This window comes from Benincasa hispida, chromosome 12 (genome assembly GCF_009727055.1).
Source record: "Benincasa hispida cultivar B227 chromosome 12, ASM972705v1, whole genome shotgun sequence".
In the NCBI taxonomy this organism is placed as follows: domain Eukaryota; kingdom Viridiplantae; phylum Streptophyta; class Magnoliopsida; order Cucurbitales; family Cucurbitaceae; genus Benincasa; species Benincasa hispida.
Window position 1 is genome coordinate 74,749,663 of NC_052360.1, and position 26,060 is coordinate 74,775,722.

Sequence of the window (26,060 nt, forward strand, 5' to 3'; positions counted from 1 at the left end):
CTTCAATTTCCGCTTTAATCACGTGCCCAGATGATTAACCCTTAACCTCAAAGCCATCCAATGAGAAATTTCAATAGAAAGCACCTCAATTTTTCCTAAATCTCTCAAATTCTCTTTTTTTCTCTTCCTCTCGGCTCTCATCATTTTCCCTTAATTAGAAGTCTCACACAAAGTTTTTTTTTAGTGAAATCTAACCAATGAAGTAGATAAGTTTAGGATTTAAATTAAGAGTTGTTTTTAAATATAGAAAAGTGAGACAACTTCTTTACAAATATAGCAATATGTCACTGTCCACGATGACATTTTACTATATTGGAAAATATTTCCAACAATTTTGTCATTTAAAACAAGTACCCCAAATTAATATAATTATTAATTCAAAGTTTTATTTGAGTATCCAAGTTTTACTTAAGGCATGATCTATCAAATTTCACCTTTTTTAAAGAACAAAAAACATCAACTTCTAATTCCATAATATAAAGTCAACAAATATTTCAATTTTTAGGCTAAATTAATAAAAGGTATTCCTAAACTTTTACCATTCATTATACAACTTTTATAACATGTTCATAATAATTAATAATAGTTCAGATTCAATGTAATAGTTGGTAACTACAACTATTTTTCAGGATTTATAAATATAAATGTGAGAACCCCAAGCTCAATGAAATCCAATTTACCTTTCCCCAGTACAACAAATGGAGTATATAAATTTGAACATCCGACTTCAAATGAGATCATACATGCCAATTACAACAGTCACTTTGTCGACTAATTTACCTTATATACCAGAAAAAAAAACTACAAAAATGAATTATTAATATCTGCCAAACTGCATAGCCAAAATTGGACCCCACATGACAGACTAATTCACTTGAGCGAACACACCGAAAATTTTGTGCAATATTCAAGCATCGCCTATCAATTGATCGAGCATATCATATCATATGAGAAGACAATGGCCACTTCAGTCTTCAGCTAACTGTTTCAAGGTTATCATATCTTGATCAACACTTTGATATGGTGCCTGCTATAAATAAATTCAACGCTCCAAGCTAAAATTTTTATATCTCTGTTGCAAATCCACTAAGAAGAAGGAGGTGCACTAAGATCCAGATCGACCTTGTTCTCATGATATTTTTGGAGAAGATGGAGCTGCCGCCGCAAGTGCAAAACCTGGCATGGCATATTTCAAAAGTGAAATATCTGGATTTTGCTTTTATAGGTTTGAGATGCATGGTAATGGTAATATAATTTATAGCTACAGCATAACGCATATGATAACTAAGATTGAAGCCGTCTTCCACAGCCAGCTTGAATGGTAGTGTTGGAAGTTTCTTAGCCAACACATTAATGATTTGTTGAATTGTAGTCTTAAAAGTTTCTTAGTCAACACATTAGTAATTTGTTTTGTTGTTAGAAGGTAGGAACTAGGAAGTAGATATTACTCCTGCATTTTGTCGAAAATAGCTGTATTGTCCTAGGGGCATATTTATAATTTTTTCATTGACCTAGGGTCTCCTCTTGTCTATTTATTTGAGCAGTCTCCTTGTATTTTGAGTATCAACTTCAATAATAAAAAATAATATCGTGGTTTTTTCTCCCTAGTTCTAGGGTTTTCCAAGTAAACCTTTTGTGTTCTTCTTCTTCATCTATTATTTTCATCATGGTATCAGAGCAAGGCGACAAAACCCTAACCACCATTAATGAGTCCCCTTCAACGACCAACTCAAAGATGGCTGCCACGAATGAGACTATCCAACAGTACTTGGAGGCTGCTTTACTGCGTCTTCTTCAACAAATCAGTGCCGGACAAACAACCCCAGTCGTGGAGACAACCCAACCGATCGACAGTCAGACCAGATCGCACCCAGATCTTCGACAACACTCAGATCGCGCCCAGCCCTTCGATGGCGCCCAACCCTTCAACAACGCCCAGCCGTTCGATGCCCAGCTGTCAGCTCAGCCGTGGATCGCGCCAACCCAAACGGCCTCGAACCCTCAGCTGCAGACGACGAGCCACGTCGATCTCATCGACTCGACCAGCCGCAGAGTTTCCGTTGAGCAGCAGCCACCACCGGTTGGTCCAGCCACGTCCGATAGCAAAAGCGCGGCTCACAACTTCAATCTGACAGCTTTGAATGGAGATACGGGCAATGGGCAGTCTATGGGTGTTTTCCCTAGTGAGATCCAAAGGCGATTTGCTTATCTTCAACAACAGATTACAGATTTTGGAACGATTCTTGGCACAAACTCGCAAAGTGTTCAACCAGATCCACCCACTTATCTTCCATTGTATTCCAAAACCCCGGTAAATTCTTTCCATACTTTACCTACTGCAAATTTGTTGTCTGGACCAATGGGAAATTCGGCAGGATTCATTATTGGAGAAAAGTTGAATGGCCAGAACTTTGGTGTCAGTGCTATTGCACACTCAGGTACGACTCAATCCTTTGGTCTGATTAGTATAAATATAAAAAATCCTAGATTGTGGACTCAGGAGCTACAGATCATCTAACTAGCTCATCTGATCACTTTATTTCATACTATCCGAGCGCTAGCAATGAAAGAATCAGAATCGCAGATGGGTCCTTCGCCCTTGTTGCTGGAAAAGGGCATCTCTCTCCGTTTGAGGGTTTAGTATTGCGTGATGATGCTGCATATCCCAAAGATTTCATATAACTTATTATCTGTCAGTAAATTTACGAGAGATTTGAATTGTCAGGCGTTTTTCTCACCCGACTCTGTTTTATTTCAGGATCTAAGCTCAGGGAAGATGATTGGCACTGCCCGACACGATAGGGGCTCTATTTCCTAACTGACGATACTTCCTCTAGGGATTGTTTTAGGACGAATTTCATTTCTTTGAACTTTTCTACTTCTGAGAATGATTTTATGTTATGGCATTATCGTCTTGGGCATCCAAATTTTTCATACATGAAGTATTTGTTTCCGCATTTGTTTCGTAATATTAATATATCTTCCTTACATTGTGATGTGTGTATTCGGACCAAACAAAATTGTGTTCCCTTTCACTCTTAGCCCTACAAACCATCTAGACCCTTTAATCTTGTCCATAGTGATGTTTGAGGTCCCTCACCAACCACCACTTCTACAAGTAAACGTTGGTTTGTCACCTTTATTGACGACCACACTCGGCTTACTTGGGTATTCCTTCTAAATGATAAGTCTGAGGTGTCTTCTGTATTCCAGCAATTCTATGCTATCGTAGAAACTCAATTTAACAAAAAAATCACAATTCTGCGAAGTGACAATGGGCGTAATTTTTAACAATTCTTTCCGAGATTTTCTTGCTTCTAAAGGGATTGTCCACCAAAGCTCGTGTGCCTACACTCCTCAACAGAATGGAGTGGCCGAGCGGAAAAATCGTTATTTGGTGGAAGTTGCTCGTTCCCGTATGCTGTCCACTTCCCTTCCTTCCTACTTATGAGGGAATGTCATTCTTACTACCGCCCACCTCATAAATCGCATGCCTTCTCATGTTTTATACTTTCACAATCCCCTTGATCGTTTCAAAGAGTCGTACCCTACCACCTAATTGATTCTGATGTGCCTCTCCGAGTGTTTGGATGTGTCATCTTTGTTCATACCAATTATCCAAATCGCACGAAGTTTACCCTTCGTGCTCAAAGGTGTGTCTTTATTGGGTATCCTCTCCACCAATGTGGATATAATGTTACCATCCATCTTCTCAAAAATACTTCATCTCCATGGATGTTACCTTTCTCGAGGATCAACCTTTCTTTCCCATTAGCCATCTTCAGGGGTAGAGTCCTAGTGAAGTACTAATTGGTCCATGTACTCAGTTCCCTTAGATTTGTCGCTTGAACCAGTTCATGTTGGTCCCGTCCTTCCTACCAATCAAGTCCCGTGGATAACATACTTAAGGAAGAATCTCAGGAATGAAACAAGCCACCTGTGGTTTCTCCGGCTCCAATTCATAAGTCCGACCCGACTTCAGCTCCAGGTATGTGTATTTCTACTGGTGATATTGATAATTGTGTTGAAACTAATACTTGCAGCGTGGGTAAGGATAGAGAAAGGGGTGACAGTGCTAAGGAAACCAAGGAAACTGTGGGAGATGGAGAGACTGTTGAAAATAACAGTGCTGAGGAAATAACTCCAGAGAATGAAAACAGTACAAGGGAAGTGATTGTGTGGAAGGTCCTTTTAAAGGACCCTTGGAACAGACGACGGATTACAGTGGGAAACTTGACAAAATGGAGAGCCATGATGTTTTCTCTCGATCTTTCCTATTGCCCAGAGAAAAGGCACTAGATCCTGTACCAGTACCCTATGCATAGTTACATGTCGTGCATGTTGGGATGATGCCCTAAAATCTCGTGTCCTGTAGTTTGTAAACACATCCTGTACGAACGCTTGTGATGTATAATATATGATATTTTCTTCACTACTTGACTTTGCAAATTTGATGTTTTAGTTGTTTTACCACAAAACCAATAAACTAAAATTCCTAGTTGTTATTATGTAACTTAAACATGTATGTAGTGACATATAGGTGGATCATATCTTAAGTGATAACCAAAATAGTCTGTAGTATATGGATATAGGAGGGAAACCTTATCCTGGTAACGCTACGGATGCAGCCCGCTTTGTGGAGCAAGTTACAAGTGTTGTGACTTGCTATAGATGGTCTGATCCTGATCATTCATGTGGGGACGTACGAGCGGGGCATCTTATACAAAGAGTTTGTATAAGACCTGACCACGAAGTGTTAACGTCTCGTTATATAACACCATTCATGACAGACACTTCACTTCACTAGGATGACCATAGGTAACATGACCTCAATCCTGAGTGAGTTGGGAACTTCTGCCATTGAGTGCAGTCATTTGATTTGCATGGGTGCGAATGGTCAGGTCGCCGACTCAAACCTACCATTTTGGGGATTCGTCTGATTTGGGAGCTGGGAACTCAACTACACAAGATGGAATTCACTCCTTCCCTGAAGCAGGGGTAAGTAGATAGATTGCTCCCTTAAGAGTTGCTTCTGGGGCTTGAATGATGTGGGCCACACACCTTCTTATGGTCCGAGAGGTGTCCACACATAGTAGGACTATGTTGTATTGTTTATTAGAGGGATCAGTGATTCTTAAGGAGTTAGATGTAACTACAGAGGCAAAACGGTTAATTGGCCCAACTATACTTACGAGCATCTATGAAGGGTTATCGTACTGTTGATTGGTTATATTCGATGGATACAGAAACATATCTGTGGTGAGAAGATTCAACTGTCGGTCTTTAGTGAAATATCTGGCAGTTAACGGATGGTGGATCTCGTGGCTAAGAGTTTAGTCAGCTATTTACGTATCGTTGGAGCTTCGAGTCATAGGTCCATAAGGTCCCCTTGTAGCTTGGATTCAAGTTGAGAATCAGTTTTTTGGTCAGTTTGAAATGTTCAAATTGACAAGAGGGAGTTCGATTATATATATGATATAACTGAACTAGTTAATTATATATGATATAATTGACTTTATGTATGAGATACATTAATTGGAGGAAAATAGATATAAATATGATTTATATCTAGTAGAGGAGAAAACACTATAGTTGATATATGATATTAAACTATAGGTTATGAATATAATATGATTATATTTATTATTTTATTAATTAGATAGTTATGGGATAATTGGCCGCGTTTTCTCCGTAACCCTGTGTTAGTGGAAGTTCCATTCGGTTTTCGTAACTGAAAAATAAAATGAAAATTGTTTTCATTTGGCAAAAAAAAAAAAAAAACGCTCAATTACTAACGATGTGTTTGCATTCTATCGCTTGGTGAATTGAGAGCCTATAGCTCACTTTTACTAAAATGGTTGCCTACCTTTTGCTAAACGATCGCTTAGCGCTCGAGTTTTACTAAACGATCGTATAGATGATCGCCCACCTTTCCTACACGATCGTGTACCTCACCTAAACGATTAAGCACCTTGTCTATACGATAGACGTTGCCTTCTCCCACTTGCTTGATCGTTATATACGATCTATTTTCCTCCTCCCCTTTACCGAATCCGAACAGAGCCAACTCTTTGGATTCTCATCCGAGAATACTAAGGGTTCCAAGTGGTGGTGTCGTCCCCATTCTTCATCTATTTGTGTGGAGTCCGTTCGTGGTAAACGACCGGAGTGTTGCTGAATGATAGCTTGTTGTTCCAGCGAGAGCAAGAGCATTCGTTTATGGAGAGAGTGGATTTGCCGAGATGAGAGTCTTCAACTAGTACGTTATTCTCTGTGTTGTTTTTATCTTTAAGCATGCCGGTAATTTAGTAATTTGATGCATATCTATTTGTGTGAATGTAAATGTAGTAATTCTGTCACAATGCTTTTGGAAAGATCTGCTTTCGCTCAAAGGTACTCTTGTATAAGAGTTCCTTCAATTGGTATCAGAGTCAGGTTTCTGATATTCCAAATTCATTGATGCAAAGAATTGCATTTACATTCTCGGTGTGTGATAGCATGTCTATTCTCTGTTTTAAGCGTTAATTCGTTTGTGGATGTGTGGATCAATGGAGTTTTCTGGATGAAACCTCGATTTGTTAAATTCTTTTACATTTCGAGTTATTGTAAAGGTCCTTGCGTTTTTGTGGCATTATTAACAAGAAAATCTTCCACTTGCCCTAGTGCAACCGCGGGCAGTCCCGTAGACTTATGCTCTAAAGGTGACCCTCAAACACTGTAGCCGTGAGAGCCTTCATAAACGGGTCAGCAATGTTGTGCTCCGAAGTAATTCGTGACGATCTAGAACATGTGATACTTAGTGACGATCACATCCCCTCGATGCACTATCTCGCGAATCATGTGATACTTCCGCTCTATATTTTGTCACGCCTGTGACTCCTGGGCTCTTTGGAATTCGCCACAGCACCACTATTGTCACAATTGAGGGTAGCCTAGACATATCTAGAACAACTTCCAGCTTTGTTTAGGAACTTCCTGAGCCAGACGGCCTCCTTAGCAGCTTCACAAGCCGCTACATACTCGGCCTCCATAGTGGAGTCGGCGATGCACCCCTACTTAGTGCTTCGCCACACTACAACTCCTCCATTAAGAGTAAAAACTGACCATGAAATGGACTTGCGAGAGTCCTTATCAGTCTGAAAGTCAAAATCCGTGTATCCAGTAAGAATCAAATCCCTAGATCCATATAGTACAATAAATTATCTCCCGAGTTCAAGGCTCTTACTACCAATCTAGATACAGTGATGGTACCGAGTAGTATCCATGTTGCAATGGGAACTCCTGAATGGAAGGCTGCAGTGATGGAAGAAATGAGGGCTTTAGAGAAAAACAGGACTTGGGATCAGGTTGTTCTTCCCGAAGGACACAAGACGATTGGATGCAGATGGGTCTTTACCGTAAAGTGCAAGTCTGATGGCACGATTGATAGATACAAGGCTAGATTGGTCGCTAGAAGCTTTACTCAAACCTTTGGAATAGATTATTCTGAGATATTCTCCCCTATGGCCAAGTTTAATACTGTCCAGGTGTTGTTGTCTGTTGTAGTGAATAAAGATTGGCCCCTTCATCAATTAAATGGAAAAAACGTGTTTCTTAATGGAGAACTTGAAGAGGAAATCTACATGAGCCCTCCCCCGATTTTGAAAGCCAGTTTAAGCATTGGGTTTGCAGAATAAGGAATTCGTTATATGGCTTGAAATAGTCCCCGAGGGCGTGGTTTGACAGATTCACCAGCTTTGTTAAAGCTCAGGGGTATAATCAAGGGCACTCAGACCACACGTTATTCACAAAGAAGTCAGGTTCAAGGGAGATCACGGTTCTTATTGTTTATATCGATGATATTGTGTTGTCTGGTGATGTAATGTTGAAATTATGAGACTTAAAGCAAGAACGGCCGAGGAATTTGAAATTAAAGACCTGGGAAAGTTATTTCCTTGGGATGGAAGTGGCTCGGTCAAAAGAAGGTATTTCAGTCTCTCAACGAAAGTACACTCTTGACCTTCTCAAGGAGACAGGAATGACTGGGTGTAAACCTGTGAACACCCCTGTGGAGTATAATGCAAAGCTTAGCAATACAGACAACGGAGTTCCCGTCAACAAAGAGAGATATCAGCGATTAGTTGGGAAGTTAATCTACTTATCCCACACTAGACCCGATATGCAATGAGTGTTGTCAATTAGTTTATGCAAGCCCCCTGCGAGGAACATATGATAGCTGTTGAACGCATTTTACGGTATCTGAAGGCAACTCCTGGTAAGGGCTTAATGTTCAGTAAGTCCAATAAACGTTGCATTGAAGCCTACATCGACTCTGACTGGGCAGGTTCTGCTGTTAATAGAAAGTTGACGTCTAGGTACTGCATATTTGTCTGGGGCAACCTGGTCAACAGGGGTTGTAGCCAGAAGTAGTGCTAAAGCCGAGTACCGGCCATGAGTCTAGGAATATGTGAAGAGATCTAGTTAAAGAAAGTATTGACAGATCTTCATCAAGACAGCAAACTTCCAATGAAATTGTTTTGCGACAATAAAGCAGCAATAAGTATTGCCAATAATCCAGTTCAACATGATAGAACTAAACATATTGAGATCGATAGACATTTCATCAAGGAGAGACTAGACAATGGAAGCATATGCATTCCCTACATTCTTTCAAATTAGTAGGTTGCAGATGTCCTCACAAAAGGATTGTTGAGACAGAGTTTTGACTATTGTATCAGCAATTTGGGTCTTATTGATATTTACGCCCCCACTTGAGGGAGAGTGTCGAAAATAGTTGTATTGCACTAGGGGCATATTTGTAATTTTTCCATTGACCTAGAATTTTTTCTTGTCTATTTATTTGAGCAATCTCCTTGTATTTTAAGTATCAACTTCAATAATAAAAAATAAGTCTCTATCGTAATTTTTTCTCCCTGATTTTAAGATTTTCCATGTAAACCTTTTGTGTTCTTCTCTTCTTCTTCGTCTATTATTTTCATCACATTTATTTATTTATTTATTATTATTATTATTTTGAAATATTTATTCATCTCAATCTTGTTATCACGGTAAATATGTATTAGGTACTTTTGAGAGCTTCAATTCTTTAAAAAGTCTTTTCTATCCATAGACCCTCACAAATACCATGGACTAAAGCACCAAACTACTTCAACACTAATTCTTGCCACTAAATTTTGTTTTTTGTTTCACCAAATAACTAGGTTGCCTTCAAGATAGTTTATGTGCGATACTACCTGCCCAATTGGCATAAGCAGAAACTTCAACCTACAGTTGACCATGCTTTCCAAACAACATATCTTGCCTAGGGTTCATTTTTAAATATCTCAGAATCCTATAAATAGCTTCAAAGTGAATTGAGCCAAGAGAAAGCATGAACTGGCTTGCTCATGCTCATTGCAAAGGCAATATCAAGTCGTTTGTGAGTCAAATAAATGAGTCTACCTGCAAGTGTTCGATATATCTCCTTATCTTTGACCTATTCACCTATTCCATCTTGCAACTTCAAATTTGGTTTAGCAAGAGTTTCAGCTATCCAAAACCAAGTAAACTGATAGAACCCAAATATATTGAACTATGAAAGATAACAAAAATACAAAATAAACTAAGTGTTTGAGGTACTTTAACCTTCTCAATCTTGAGAGCACTCTCAAGCTCTAATTGAATCACCAAAAAATTGCCTACCCCATTCTTCCCTACCCACTGTATTTATAATCAGGCTTCTCTAACAAACTATTTAACTAATTACTAATGTACCTTTAATATTCCTCTAATGTCATTCCTGTCATAAACCCTGTCTCATAAGTCAATATTTCCTCTCATTAGCAAAATTTCCTTTTCTTTTTTTTTTTTGTTTTTTAATCTAGTACATTTCATTCCTAAAAGATACTTTATAGTTCTTTATGTAAAATTCTATTGCATTTGCACTAGAAGACCATTGGTTACTGCTCTCTCACTAGGCTTATTTCCCTTTGAATTTGCCTGTCTTCCATCAATTTCTAGCAAGATTCACGAGTGCATAAGGTTTCTCATTACATTATCCTGATGATTTGAAGCTTTACAAATAGTTGCCTCGATCACTAAAGTAGAACCTTTAACAAATTTTCCTTAGGTTATAACAACTCTCTTCACGTTGAGCTTTAGAAAAAACTGCACCAATTTGATGGATATTAGAAGCTCCTCTAACATTAGAAGCTATCTGAACAAATATAGAAACCAGTAAGTCCCCTTAATTTAAATAGAAGCAATATGAATATATGTATATAGAAGCTGTTTGAAGATGACCTAGCATCAAGTAGCACATGTTCTAGCAGAGCAAGGAAGCTTGGCAAGAGGATAAAATAGCCCTAGCTTAAGAAGACAGAATGAATAGTTAGGAAGATTATTACCTCTTCTTGAAGCAAGGTGGGAAGACTTTCCGTGCAAACAAGTTTTTGTACTTCCCGCAAAAGCTTCTCTTCTTTTATACCGATCCATGTTTGGGCAGGCAAGGCAAGAAGAAGTGTTGTTAACACATCACTGGTGGCTGGATGAATCCCGATTCCATTTTTCGTGCCAGAAAAGCAGCATCCAGATCTTACTTGTGATGATGATGGAACCAACATGTCAAACTCCTGTTCATTGTTGCCATTAACAACCATTCCACACACAACTGTAACAGGCTTGTCACCGTTGGCACTGAAGCATCTCACACATGTTTCACGACAACAGTAACCAGCTGAGACACCTGTATTCCCATTCAGTATTTCTGCTCCTTGGCAACATACACTCGCAGCAATCTCAGGCAAATTTTTTTCATGAGACAGTGTAAGCATCTTACGGCATGAACCTTCTAGAGTAAGAAATTCCCCTACGAGTTTGAAAAGGTCTGTCTCCTGTACCTGTTTCAACACCTCTTCCTGCAAGCAAAATGGCAAACTCTGATTACTATCAACTAAAAACACAGATAGGTATATCATCAATCTAGTAAGAAAGGATGGGATAAGTATATGACCAACACCTTCAGAGCAAGTCTTGCTTTCTCCTCTGGGCTTAAACTTTGACCACTATCTTCTCTCCTTCGGACCTCAGCAACCCACTTGATAAAATCACTATAATTTAAGGGCAGTGATGCAAATATAACTGTTAAAACATCCTGTGTGTCTTTAAGGTTCTCCGACTTCAAGAGAAGAGGAACATCATCCTTCAAGTACTTCGCTATGTTAACCCAGTCCTCATGTTTACAGCTCTACAAGAAGTTCCAGCATACAATTATTGCGGGAAGAAATAACCTTATCATGCATTGGTTAATCGTTTGTCTCAGCATGCATCTAACTGGGAATAAAGATTGATCTTGGTTTATCCAGATCAACTGTAAACTGAAACGAACTTATTCAATAGCTTTAACAAAGTAAAGTCTAATAAAATATAAGCTCTATTTATAAGCGCCTCTACATGAGCCAAAACTCTTAACATATTGAAGATAGAAAGACAAAAGGAGAAAGTTGGTTCCATTAATCCATTCATAAAACAAAATAGCCTTCAATTGTTATAAATAAAACAAAATGAGGCAAAAGGGCCGAATTCCTTGGCAAGTGCCCCATTTTAAGGGTGACGCAGTGAAATGAAAAAGCAAGGGGAAATAGAAGGCAAAGTAGGGCCCAATAACCCAAAAGTTCTCATAGAAACAATCTGAGGCAGCTACTTAATCTACTTCAAACACTGACACAAATATAAGAAATTTCCTTCCATAGCCAATTCCATATGATAAATCAGTAAATTCTAATGTGCTTAGATGTGAACCAAGAATTTGATTTTGGATACTTTCAGATATCATGGAATAAAGCTTTAATTTGGACAAAAAGAGAGGTAGCACAGAAACCAGAGGATGAATAACATATATAAATCTATTGATATTCAAAACGAAGGATAAGAGTTTTTTTTTCTTTTTTTTTTCCCCATCAAAGCAGCAATGCAAACTGTTAAGAACTCTATACATTCCACAAGATTACGTCAAAATCAAAAGGATATCTAACACTAACAATAAAAAAATAAAATGTCTTCCATTAAAAAAGAAGGGAAAAAAAGTCAAATTGTCAATATGCTTGTCTTTTGCTTGTCATTAATTTGAAAGACAAGCACCTTCATAGTATAAAGATGTCATGGACATGATTATTTCAAATTATAGTGGTGACTATTTGTTCGTCACCCAAGCAAAATGGAAAGAAAGACAAATATGAATTTGAGAAAATAAAGCATGCGTTGAAAGGTGCATACAGTGGTACTTGTGCTTGTTGCTCTCACCTATATGTAAACTTATGAATCATAAAATTCTAGTCTCACCAGAGTATAGAGCAATCCTGGCTCCCTGTCCGGCCTGGATATAAGCATGAACCTGATGACCAAAGGAAAACAAAGGTTTACAGTTGAATGCATACTATTTGCAACAGGTGCGAGCACGATTAGCGAAATAATAGACTAGATACAATCTTATCAACCAAAAGGAATAGACTTCATAATCAAGAAAATCCACCAATGATAATATCATTATTTAGATATGCTTCAAGAACTTTCCTTTGAACTCATAATGCACCACCAAATAAGAGAGCGAACTGATAAAAGGAGCCAAACTGAAGGTAAAGAATACATCCAAAGTAGCATATCATTAAATTCCTTTTATACAGCAACGTAGTTTCCATTTCATCATAGCAGAAACCTAAACTATAAAGGTACAAGCGAGAAGTTAAAAAAGGATAATAAAGTTTAGCCAAATGATTTTCATCCAATAGCCGTATTCACAAATCTCACATCAATTGTGATCATATTATATCTAATTTACGAATCTTGTTAATTACCTCTATTAAGATCATCGTCAAATGTCGAACAAGTACAAACTCTTCCATTTCATCATTATTCTATGTTGGGTTGTATGAAGACTTTGATGATGACATTATTACTTATTTAAACATGTTTTTCTTGTTATTATTATTAAAGAAAGAATAAATCTCAAGAACTAGTTTGATAGAATCTAATAATAGATGATTTTACATAATGAGACCTCTAGAAGATTTAATAACCCTGCTTACTTAGTTTCCAATTGGAAATCTCTATTGTAATCACTTTTTGGTGCTTATTTCATTCTATCAATGAAATGATTCCTATCTTAAAAAAATAAGATTTAACAACTCTGCATGTCCATTCTTCGTTGTCACATGAACCATTCATAACGGTTCACAATAAAGGGAGAGAGAATAGAAGGAATGATGCAGATCAACCAATGAAGTGAAACGATTAAGATTATGTGTCACCTATTTGTGCAGAACTGTCTGTAATCATTACATACAAACATTTCATTCAAGGACAAAGCTACTACCCTCTACGCTGTCCTGTTGCTTCATCTATGTGCTCCATAGCTTTCCAAAGAAGTTTGACCGGAACCCAATGAGGAGGATACTTAAAGCGTGCAACATCCAAGATAAGTGCCATGTCCTGCCCAACATGATAGCCACCAATAGGCGAAAAATGACCAGTTCCCGTCTACACGACAAAGAACAAATGTCTGTCAACTCTTTAAACCAATCAAATTTGCATTGAGATTTAGGAGTATATTGTCATATTGAGGATACTTGCATTATGGGTTTCATAGAGATACATGACATACATTTTAAATCCAACTCTAATGTCAGCATCAAGTCTAGAAAATATATATAATATTTTTTTTTCATAGAAACCAGTAAAAAATTTGAAGATTTGAATTGTAAATTTGAAGAAGCTTCCTTGAAAGATTTATTTGCAATGACTTGTTCATATAGAGTACATAGAATTCCGCATATTATGGCACCAAAGGAAATAGGAAAAAAGAATAGGTTACGAGCCTTTATCCAAACCGCTTGAAATTTTTTCCAAAAGATGTTGACTTTGACCACCTAATTTACTGATTTCCTTAAGGGCTTCATGGTTGATGTAGGAATTTAAGCGGGTTCTTGAAAATTCAACCTCCCCTCCTTTGGTCGTGATCAAGATTTTCTAGCCTTAAATATTCTGTGTTGTAGTACTTCATTATTTGAAAATTCTTAAAATATTCTTGAAATTTCTTTTCTAATCTTGAAAAGAGAATGCTTTGAAAATTGAAAGATACCCATTCTAAATTAGTGTGAGTTGTTTTACAACAAGCACTACACATGAAGCTTCCTCTTGCAATCAACATGAACAAGAGTTTTCCAGACTTCCACTTGCCATAGCCAACGTTGTCCCAAGTGACTGCTCCAATATCAAATTGGTGTAACTTAGAACTCTCTCCAATAATCAAAACGAATCTTATCATAAATCAAATGTTAAGTCACATGAGAGATTTTTTATTCAAAAAGAATTCAAAGAAAATTTAAGAACTAAAATTTTAAAAGGAGAACTAAAATCCAAATAGGAAACTAAAAATGGATTAACCAAGGATTACCCAATTACCCAAGGCTAACCACTATTCCTACTACATCAGAAGAACTACCACCCAAGAAATATAAGCAGTTGCAGATATGATGATATAATATTTGGTTATTAGTTGGTTTAATCTTTTTCTACTGGAAATTTTTATGAGTTATGATGGTTTAACCGAGAGGTTAAACTTATTAAGTTGTCCTTTACCTCTCTTGTTACTTTTCAGTTTAATTGGTGGCTGGTTGTACCGAGGGAATCTCCTTATTATAAACCTCCAAGGAAAAAGTACAGATGAGAAAATAAGAAAATTCAGAAGAAGAAATGAAACAGAACTTTCACCATCACTTTCAAGAGGGCTGGAAGCCTCTCCCCAAGCAAGGCTTGATCAGTCCCAAAAGATGCCCTCCCCTCCTTATCGTAATCCCTTCTTAAACCCCTTTTCCTCACCCCCTGGTCCCCACCCTTCTAACAAACTCCATAACAAATTCCCCCCTTAATCCCCCTAATCCTCTGTAATTACCCTCCTGCCCCAGCGTTTATAATCGAGGGTCTTACAATACCCTTTGCTTTTTCGGTCACCTTGAGAGGGTATTGTTGCTTCATACCTTCCACGCCTTCCCAAGTTGTTTCACTCTCCGGATAATTTTTCCATTTGACTAACCATTCTTCCCTCATTATCTCATCATTCCAGCGAACGTCTCGAATTTCCTCTAGAATCAATTGTAATTCAAAATCATCATATAGGTCTGGAGGTTGAGCCTGCACTTGCACTCCTTTGCCAATGAACATTTTTAGTTGCAAAACATGGAAAACGTCATGAATCCTTGCTTCCCCTGGTTGTTCTAACCGATAAGCCACTACTCCAACTTGCTCCAACAACTTACATGGTCCATAGAACCTTGGGGCGAACTTCTCACACCGTTGTCTGGCTAATGTATGTTGCTTATATGGTCTAAGCTCGAGGAAAACTAGATCCCCTACTTCAAACTAGACGTCTCTCCGATGTTGGTCAATGTAACGCTTCATCCTTTCCTGAGCTAGATTCAAATGTTCCTTCAAAGCAACTAAGGCTCTATCCCTTTCTATTAACTGTTGTTCCAAGGTATCGTTGGTTGTCTTTCGATCACCATAAGAAACTATGGGTGGAACGGATCTCCTAAATACAGCAGGGTACGGGGTCATGTTAACGGAGGCATGGAAAGTGGTATTATACCAATATTCAGTCCAAGGAATAGAGTTACACCATTGCTTTGGTTGTTTGTTACAAAAGCATCTAAGTTAAGTTTCCACACAATGATTGACTTGTTCGATTTGTCCATCTGTTTAGGGGTGGAAAGTCATGCTCCTCTTCAATGCTTATGGACAATGCACAACTCTACCCAGATACTGCTAACAAATATCTTTTCCTTATCTGATACAATTGATCTGGGAAACCCACGATGGTGAACAATTTCCCAAATAAACACTTCAACCACTTTTTTTGCTAATGAATCCTTCCAATGTGATTTAGGCAGTCCTATGAAATCCATAGAAATATCTTCCCATACTCTGTCTGATATGAGTAATGGTTGGAGCAACCCAACGGGGGCCAAGGACTCATTCTTATTCTTCTAACAAATCAAGCATTCAGATACGTGCTTCTTGACATCTTCCGTCATTTCCTTCCAATATAGCTCCCTTGATAACCTTTTATAAGTACGTAAGTAGCCCAAGTGCCCCCCAACACCGAGTCATGAAAGGTTGATAGCAGGGTCAGTATATAAACTGAGTTTTTGGATAAGACCAGCCTTCCTTTGTAGAATAACACGCCCTGTGACATTGAAAATTTCTTGACGCTCGATGGATCCTTTTCTAGTTTTTCTCGAATTTCTTGTAGGTTCTCATTTGACATAAGTTGAGAGGGCAGCCAAAGTCATCAACTCAACGGGTGTTGGCGTACGAGAAAGAACATCTGCTGCCTTATTATTCAGCCCCGGTTGATAGATGATCTCGAAGTCATATCCTAGTAGTTTGGTCAGCCATCTTTGATATTGAGGTTGAATTTCCCTTTGTTCTAATAAAAATTTGAGGGCCTTCTGAACAGAAAACACGGTGAACTTGCGCGCTAGTAGATATGGTCTCCATTTTTGGACTGATAGTACCACTGCCATCAATTCCCGCTCATAAATGAATTTTCCTTGCATGCGTGTTGATAAAGCCTGGCTAAAGTAGGCTATGGGTCGATGTTCTTGCATAAGTACTGCACCCAATCCCATCCCTGAGGCGTTTGTCTCTATAGTGAAAGGCAGTTCAAAATTTGGGAGAGCTAATATCGATAATGTCACCATGGCTTGCTTGAGTGCCTTGAATGCCTTTGTGGCTTCTTCCGTCCATTTGAAGGAATCCTTTTTGCAATAATCTTGTCAGTGGGGTCGCCACAGTCCCATAATCTTTCACAAATCTCCGATAATATCCGATGAGGCCCAAAAATCCCCTCAATTCGGCTATATTCCTTGGAGTCAGCCATTGCAACATAGCTTGTTTCTTCTCTCCATCTGCTTCTACACCCTCAGTGGATACCCAATGCCCCAGGTATTGAATCCTCCATTGGCCAAAGTGACATTTCTTCCGGTTGGCGTACAATTGATTATCTCGCAAAATATTCATCACCATCCCCAAGTGTTTATTATAAGTATCCTCATCGGGACTATAAACTAAAATATCATAGAAAAGACCAACACGCACCTTCTCAAGAATGGCCCGAAGATTTTATTTATCAAGGATTGAAACGTTGATGGGGCATTAGTCAATCCAAATGGCATCGCCAAGAATTCATAATGACCTTCGTGAGTCCGAAAGACAGTTTTTTTCACATCGGGTTCATACATTCGTATCTGATGGTAGCCTGACTTCAAGTCCAACTTGGAGAATATTACTGACCCGTGGAGTTCATCTAGCAATTCCTCAATCATAGGTATCATAAATTTATCCGCCACTGTTATCTGGTTCGATCGTCGATAATCCATGCAAAATCGTCATCCCCCATCTTTCTTCTTGACTACCAGAACTGGGGTTGAATAGGGACTATGACTAGGACATAAATTCCCGCTGTCAACATTTCATTCACCAATTTTTCTATCTCATTTTTCCTATCGTGACTGTATTAGTAAGGTCTCATATTCATCGGAGCTTCCCACTCCTTAGTCAGTATACGGTGATCCACCATCCATTTAGGTGAAAGAGACGAAGGGACCTCAAAAATGTCTCAAAACTTCTCCAATACTTCCTTAATATCGCGTGATAACTCAATTTCCTCCTCAACTTTAGATTCCGCTCCTAGTCCATCCAACAGCTCGAGCTCTAGCTGTTGGAACTCCACCACGAATCCCATGTCATCCTCTTCCCAGGTCTAAGTTAACGCCTTCAGGGATACTTGTGTTGTCAAGGTCGGGTCTCCCTTCAATACAATTCTCTGCTGCCCTGTGATAAAGGTCATCGTCAACGTTGGCCAATGAACTTCCATATACCCCATATTACATAACCAAATCATCCCTAATATCACATCTACCCTTCCTAATTAATCAAGGGAAGAAAATCCTCTGTGATGGTCCACTCCGGTAACACCACTACCACTGCCTTGCAAATCCCTTTTGCTCTAATCGCAACCCCATTTCCCATTACAACCCCATAATTCATTGTGTCCGTCAAGGGAATGTCTAACTCCTGCATTAACTTCTGATGTATGAAATTGTGAGTGACCCCACAGTCGATCATGACCACTAGTTCCCTTCCAGCCAACACTCTCTTGAGCTTCATCGTTCCCTTTCCAAACAAGCCCATAATAGATCGTAAGGCAATTTCAATATTGTCTGCACCTTCCAACGTCTTCACTTTGGGTTCCTCTATGATGACTTTAGCCACCTCCTCCTCTATGTCCTCCTCATCCTAGAATATCAGGAAATTCAACTCTCACGCCTCTTTTGATTTGCAGTGATGGCTCGGAGAATATTTTTCGTCACAACAAAAGCATAAACCCTTTTCCCTCCTCTCCTTTGCCTCCGAGTTGGTTAACCTACGGAATGTTCTCTCCTTCCATGTCGATTCCCCTTTTCAGGTATCAAGACGCTCTTCACATTGGGTTTGTTTGTCTTCCTCCTGGTGGTTTGGGCCCGACACCCCCAATTAGTGGGGTAATTCCTTTTTGGGCTGTAACTTGGGTTGGGCCTGTCATCCCTCTTGCGAGCTGCAAGGCCATGTTTCTATCACTAACGGCTTGGGCCTCTTTCATACAGGTGTCTAGCCCAACCGGATGACGACTGAGAAAAGTTTCCTCGAGCACCTCTTCGGCTGTCTCTGGTATAAGGGCTGCGAACGTCTCAAACTCATATGCTCCTTCTTGCTTGATTTGCAACAAACGGAACAAGATAGTACCTTCTTGAGTAGGGCGAGATCACTCGAACATCCGTCGTTTCAATTCATACCATGTCCGAATCGGTCTTCGGGTGTGAGCCCATCTGAACCAATCAACGACATTCGAAGAGAACGCGATGACTGCTACCTTGATCTTCTCTTCGTTAATTAGGTTGTGGATCTCAAAAAAATGCTCCACTCTATAAACCCAGGAGTCCGGATGCTCACTTGAGAACGTTGGCTTTCCAATCGCTTATACTTACTACGATCAACCGTCCCACTATTCGTCCATGCCTGTGAGCTCTCGCCTTCATCTCCCTCTTTAGGTATCTTCGGCTTTTGAGATCCTGCCATGATGGTCGATGCCTCCTTCTCTTGTGATTCTGCCAGGTATTGAACCGTCACCATTATTTTCTCCAAGCTCTTTTCCATTTCGTTCATCCTTTCTCGAAGTTCAGCAATACTCCTTGAATGGCCTCAACTTTCTCCTCCATCTCCAGTTTCTTCTCTACTCTCGTCTTTCCCAGGATTGATTGGTTCTAATACCAATTTTTTAGGAATCCTCACACCTGCAAACAAAAAATTCCCAACAAACACCACACACTTCCAAGGAACAGAGCTCAACTCTGGTTATTTTATTTATAAACCTCCAAGGAAGAAGTACAGATGAGAAAATAAGAAAATCCAGAAGAATGAAATGAAACAGAACTTTCACCAGCACTTTCAAGAGGGCTAGAGAATCCTCTCCCCAAGAAAGGCTTGATCAATCCCAAAAAATGCCCTCCCCACCCTATCGTAACCCCTTTTTCCTCACCCCCGGTCCCCACCCTTCTAACAAAGTCCATAACGAATTCTCCCCTTAATCCTCCTTATCCTCCGTAATTACCTTCTTGCCTCTGCATTTGTAAGTATTTATAATCAAGGGTCTTACGCAGAGCAACCAATATCAATTTAGTATCAAAGCAATCTTAGTTGAAAGTGGCCTGAAATGGCAAGAAAGAAATGTCTGTCCATCATTATTGATGGTGCCACCCAATCCAACACCGATCATCCAACTCACCACCCAATCTTCCCCCTCAAACCCTTTTGCCCACATGATTTCCATCGAAGAAAAGATGCTGGAGATGCATCAAACTATGAATATCATGACTCGGCAACTGGAGCAACTCATTTTACAGCCTCAGTATTCATCAAAAACATCATCACAAACAATTCAAGAACTTCCATGAACCAACTTTCAATGCCAAAAAGGACCAACGATTTACCCACAAGGAACAAAGAACACGCTTCCCTATTGAACTCCATCGTATATTCCTAATCAACATTGTCAACGAGGAGATTGTAAGGTTGCTGGATATACAGAGGAGTTCAATAGGTTGATTATGAACATCTATTCTTGCCAACATACATATAAGTAAATTCATTATTTTAAAAGGATTATACACTGAAGATTCAAAAGATTTAGTTTCCCATAAATATTTTATAAGTCTGTAACATTCCAAACATCACAAAAGACTCAAGGTTTCGCATAAATTATCAAGCGAAGATCCTCTCTTTGATTATTATTGTGCTGGACAAAGAAATAAGTGAGGACATCATGAAAAGGAAATATTAAACATGTCAATACTCACCTGTTTAAATGCTACTCTATGATAAGACGAAATGATATGGCAATCATCCAAAGTGGAGCATCTATGTAAGTATTTGCGAAAATCATCAATGGTACTTTGATTTGTTCGAAAAGCTTGGACTTTCGCTCCAGCACAATTAGCCAAACATACAAGTTTTCCCAACGAGATGCCTCTGGCTTTGACCTTTTCCAGTGGTTCACAACAATCCAACATAGATTCATCAAACCATCTCCAAGGTCCTTTTACAAAAAAAGAAAGTATGAATACACTTTTACTCACTACACTCAAATCAATATAGTGACCAACATGAAAATAAAAGGATGGTCATAAAGTTTCAATAAACAAAAGCTAAAAAGTTGGGAGAGTAGTTCAACTTAGCTAAGCTCATAATTCATTATTATTAATTGGGACCAGATTTTGGAGACAGAGAAGTAGGAGCAGAAGTAGCAGAAGTAGCAAAAGCTCTGCCATAAGTTCATAAGTTTAATACAAAGTTGTATTTCATGTTTTCAAATATGTGTTTGGTAGTAGATTCATGAACTAAATTTTAGTTTAAACAAATTTGCAAAATGTATTTGATAATATATTTATAAACCATAAAATTAATTATAGTTACTCACTAAATATTAGGTTGGATAGAAACTATCACTAATTAATTTATGAACTTGTTTTACATTAAAATTTTTGCATAATAACTATTTGTAATATCATATCATATATAATATATTACATAATATATATTTTAATTTTAGAAAAATAATCAAGTTTATAACATGAAATACTATATTTGTAATTGTTTTTATTTTTTCTAATATAATTCTTCAATTTAAAATATCAAATTCAAAATCTGGATTCATAGACAACATAGAACTGTTGCTTTCAGAGTTTGAGTTGTTTGGATCACAAAACAGTTTTTGAAAACAAAATCCAAACTACCAACCAAACACATATTCTCTAAACTCGGTGAATTTAAAAACATAAAACAGAATCTAAATTGCCTACCAAACAGACCCTTAATAACTTATTTACGAACAGAGATCTCACATTTTCTATTAGGTAATCCCTTTTCATTTTTACAATCCTAGAGCATATCGCTTGGGTATTTGATGTGGACAAAACGGAAGGAGTTCTTTTATCAGTGGGTATTTCACATTTTCTATTAGTGAATGGTGTAAAAGTACATGTGAGTCTCTATTTATACCAAGTTTACTGGGTAAGGCAAGACAACCGGTTATGTTAAACTAACAAAATACAACTACTATCCAGTAACTAAAACAACAAACAAGACATAATGGAAGAGTTTTACATCCTCTGGCCAACTACCCTTGAAAAATTTTGGTAGTACATACTCATTTCATCACAATCTGATATGTCATAGGTATTATTTTATTTTATGGGGCCACAATATTCTTATAAACTTCTATTAAGGCAAATAATGGATGAAGAACATATAGAAAAATTTTCAAGCTATTGTAGTACTAGAAATTTCTTCTCATACCTCTATAATGGTCTACCTCATCAACATGAGATCAATGCAAACGGTAATATTATATAACAAAAGACCAAACTGGATTTATCATTTGTTTTATTTTCATTTCCAAAAGGCCATAACAGACTCAGCAATTTGACTAACCCATCATTTTCATATTCCAATGCTTCTTAAGAGATTCTATCAAAGTAAATTTATTTCCCTCTAGGTTTGGAAATGTTCCATCAACGATTCAACTAAGATCCCGTAGTAGACTTCATTTAAACGGACATCTAGATCCATAAAATGAATAGGGGCAAAATCTTCTGAGTTCCGATAGTACCTTTCCATTTTCTTCCTGGATCGATGGCAAGGGCATTCAATACCATTGATAGGCTGGCCAGACCACAAAACTCAGGCTCTGATTGTGTTTGAAAATAAGAGACTAGCCTATAAAAACCTTCCATAGTCCCATGTTGAACAGCTTCTATGAAGAGTTGCTGCAGTTCCAAAAGATGCAAATAATTAGTGCTAGAGTTTTTTTTTCCTTCGAGTGATTGTGCTGGATAAGTGATTGGTTGAGCAATCCCAACTTCAATGCACCAAAAATTTATAATTGGTCAATAATTAAGTACTATAGATAATTTCAAATTGTTTATACCAAGCTCCCTAGATTAACAGCAGAACCTTACTAACTTGCCGTGGAATGTCAACATTAACAAGGAAGCACTGCCTACGCGGAAAGAATTGTGGAGCTGCACAAGGAAGTCCTAGACCATTTGGAATACGCTAACTAAAAGTACAGGTGCAGCTGTGCAGGTTGACAAACACAGAAGAGAGAAGACATTCGAGATTGAGAACCTAGTCATGGCGCACCTTCTTAGAACTCAAGAACACAGGTATACAACAACCTTTAGAATAGATCTGTTCAAGATAACAGAATTCCGGTTGGCACTTACAATAAGCTTAGTCCAAAGAACATGGGACCTTTTTGAATCCTAGAGAGGATTGGTACAAATGCATACAAGGTTGATCTCCCCCACTGAGTAAATCACTTTTTGTACTTTAGAAACATATTCGTTGGCAATCCCGTAGGCTTCACAATACCCAAAGACAAGAATTTATTACATGATGGCTACAGAAATAATTTCCTACAAGTGTAACAATTTAAATTCAGTATCCAAAGTAGATTAAAATGTTTCTTTGGGAGCTTAGCCTTGGGGCTAGCAATACAGCTGACTGGTTATAAAGGCAAATGTCTGATATGGTTTTATCTCCCTCTTGATGCATTCTGTTAAATCCAATGTGGAAACTCCGTGCCATCTTTTCATGACTTGTTCGTTTGCCTATTGTTTTTGGGCTACTATGATGGAGACTTCTGGTTGGTCCTTGCCTTTTCCCAATAATTCCTTTCAGCTCGTCTCCATTATTTTGGTGGGTCATCCTTTTCGTGGCAATAAAGAGGTCCTTTGGCTTGCTTTCAGCCATACTTTTTTTCTAGACTCTTTGGGGCGGGTCATCTCTTCATGGAGGTTTTCTACAAGTTTGATTATTTTTTGGAACTTGAACTCTCTACTCTTTGCTGCTTTTTTCGGTGTGAGAATAAGCACCATTTTACTCTTTATAGTTCTTCTATTTAATCTCGAAACAGAGACTATTTTGTAATTCACCTATTGGTGTTCGGAGTTAATTCTCCTTATTTCATTTATCTATGAAATTGTTTCATTATTCTCATCAAGATAACTTCAATTCGCTACTTAGATGCATCACATTCGTTACTTGAAACTTAAATTCAATTAGCATTGATATGATCATGATTTAAAAAAAAAAAAACAGCTTACGACTAGAAAATTTAATCACCATGAAGGTGGCAACCGACTATCAAAAGCATTAACAGAAAATCATAACTTAGATTGACTTTATTTTATAAAATATTGCACGTTAGCAAATACAATCAAGACTATGTTACGAAATTAAATGAAGAAATCAATTAAGGGAGTAAGAGTAATAAACCCCAATGGAATCGCGAGAAAATGAAAGATAACAGAGAAAGCAATTATATACCTTCCCTTCGGAGGAAGCGAATTCGATTGCTGGAGGAGAAGGAAGAATCCGCCTGTACAAACCCGCCATAGCCATTTTCAAATTTTTTACAAGTTTGATGATTAAATGGATCAACGAAGACAACAACTCAACCAATTAAAAGAGTGAGTTGAATTGTCTCTCCTAGTCCTCGCCGCCGACAGACTGAAGACTCTAGAGTTCTTGTTACATTTTGACCCAAAACCAAATACCGATTTATATTCAATTCGAACTCAAAAAATTAAGAAAAAAAGAAAAATAGTTCCTGATTCTTTTCGAAGTCAGAAAAAGAGGAACAATAAAAATAAAAAGAAATTTATTCTTACATATGATTCCCAAACAGCTAGTCAATCTTATAAATTTCTCTCTCTTAAAGCCTAGGTGGAACGACAATGGCTTAGTTTAGGATTACGGTAAGAGTTTTTTTTCTTTCTTTCTTTCTTTCTTTTTTTTTTTTCCAAGAATGACCCTCTCATACATGTATGTTTATGTTTTTTGACCCGTCCTAATAAAAGTATGATATATAATATTTTACTTACGTCATTGGACAATTTCAGCCTTCAAAAGGTCATCATGATATTAAAAGGCCTATACCGATTTCAAAACAAAAAAGTGATATTAAAAATTGACCTTGTTCATATGTTCAAAAATTGGCTCCATGCACCTCCCAAGGGATGCCCTACCCAACTCGATGCCACCTACAAGGTCATGTCCTAATTCAAAATGTAAGCGCGATATTAAAATTTGAACTCTTTCATATATTCATCAACTATGAATGCACAACCCACTCATGATTGGGAGACCCATCACAACCCAAAGCCTTACCCCGATTTTAAAACAAAAGCGCGAAATTAAAATTTTAAAGAAGACCGATTCAACTTTTTTGTAAATTTCGACCGTTGTAGAGGTAAATATTTGTAAGAAGCTCTTATTCTTCTACCCGCGCCTTCCAGTTGCCTTCACCATCATACCTCTAAGTGCGTTAATAGCCTACCTCTCCCATTGTTTTGTTGATCATATTTAAACATAAATTTATTATGCACATCCATTTGTTCATAGAATTAGGGCACGAGTAGTGAGTTAATGGGATTCGGTATTTTCTTAATTGCTCATGTATGCAATATTGTTTTTTATGAAATCTAGATAATACATGGCACAAATTTTGAAATATAGGGTAGAGGATGACTTCCTTGCACAACTTACGAATCTGTCTCACATTAGGCATGCAAATAAGGTTGTGAAGCAGAAGCTTTCGTTAGCACAGTTGGACATGTTTAGGCGAACAATCTCGGGTTATTTGGTTGATCTGGATTTAGTGTTCAATAGTCCACTTGTGCATTATATTCTTCAAAAAAAAAAAGTTAATTGATGATCGACCAGATGTTATAAGTTTTCTTATAGGTGGCAAGGTTATCATATTTTGTAAGGAAAACTTCCTACTCATTATGGGACTATGGTCATCTCCGAATGCAGTGAATACATTCCATCGAATCCAAGTACCAGCTATCTACGAGACAAATACTTCAAAAACAATGACCATGCGTCCAATGGATATGGAATCTAAATATGTGAAGTTGGAGTTTGAAAACGACGATGATGCTGTTAAGGTGCATCACATGTATTACTTTGAGGTCGCGATGGTGGGGGAAAATCGTGTGAACATATGTACTTGCATTTATTCGAGTGATGAATAAGGTATAAAGTCATATGAAAATATGTACTTGCATGATTTAAAATACCTTTCATGGTTTATACAATGGCATTGAAGGGACAATCCGAAATCGAAAAAGATGTGGGGCATTTTGATCTAGGTGCACGTGGCTCAAGTGTACGTGATGAACCAATATCTCTTGAACTGGCTACAACTTAGGAGAATGATCAGTAAGGTCGTGATGAGGACAATATGGATTTATTTGACAATGTCGAACAACATACTGAGGTATCAGCTATTTATAGTCTTAATAAGTTAGCGACTCAAACACCAAATACCGAATTGACTAAGATTGACGACGAGGTTGATAAGGTGGTTGGCGAAGTTAAAAGGAAATTAGGGTTTATTACTAAATTAGTTTATTCCTAGTTAT

The 26,060-nt window shown here is 37.9% G+C and overlaps 1 protein-coding gene across 4 annotated transcripts; it reads right to left on the reverse strand.

Annotated features, from left to right (window-relative positions):
- Positions 1 to 592: 592 nt before the first annotated feature.
- On the reverse strand, positions 593 to 24,419 carry LOC120067127 (glutathione gamma-glutamylcysteinyltransferase 1-like). 4 transcript variants are annotated; one of them, XM_039018558.1, is made up of 9 exons: positions 24,303 to 24,419; positions 23,959 to 24,010; positions 22,238 to 22,394; positions 20,427 to 20,665; positions 13,349 to 13,512; positions 12,319 to 12,370; positions 10,997 to 11,224; positions 10,386 to 10,895; positions 7,101 to 10,195 (listed from the first exon to the last, which is right to left on the reverse strand). In XM_039018558.1, coding segments are annotated over exons 1-9 (1,509 nt in total). In that variant the 5' UTR covers positions 24,305 to 24,419; the 3' UTR covers positions 7,101 to 10,090. The 4 variants fall into 4 exon arrangements, with proteins under 4 accessions (XP_038874485.1, XP_038874487.1, XP_038874486.1 ...); XM_039018557.1 differs by lacking the exons at positions 7,101 to 10,195; positions 24,303 to 24,419 and adding an exon at positions 593 to 1,176 and having other exon boundaries at positions 23,959 to 24,296; XM_039018555.1 differs by lacking the exon at positions 24,303 to 24,419 and having other exon boundaries at positions 7,103 to 10,195; positions 23,959 to 24,296.
- Between the last annotated feature and the right edge of the window lie 1,641 nt (positions 24,420 to 26,060).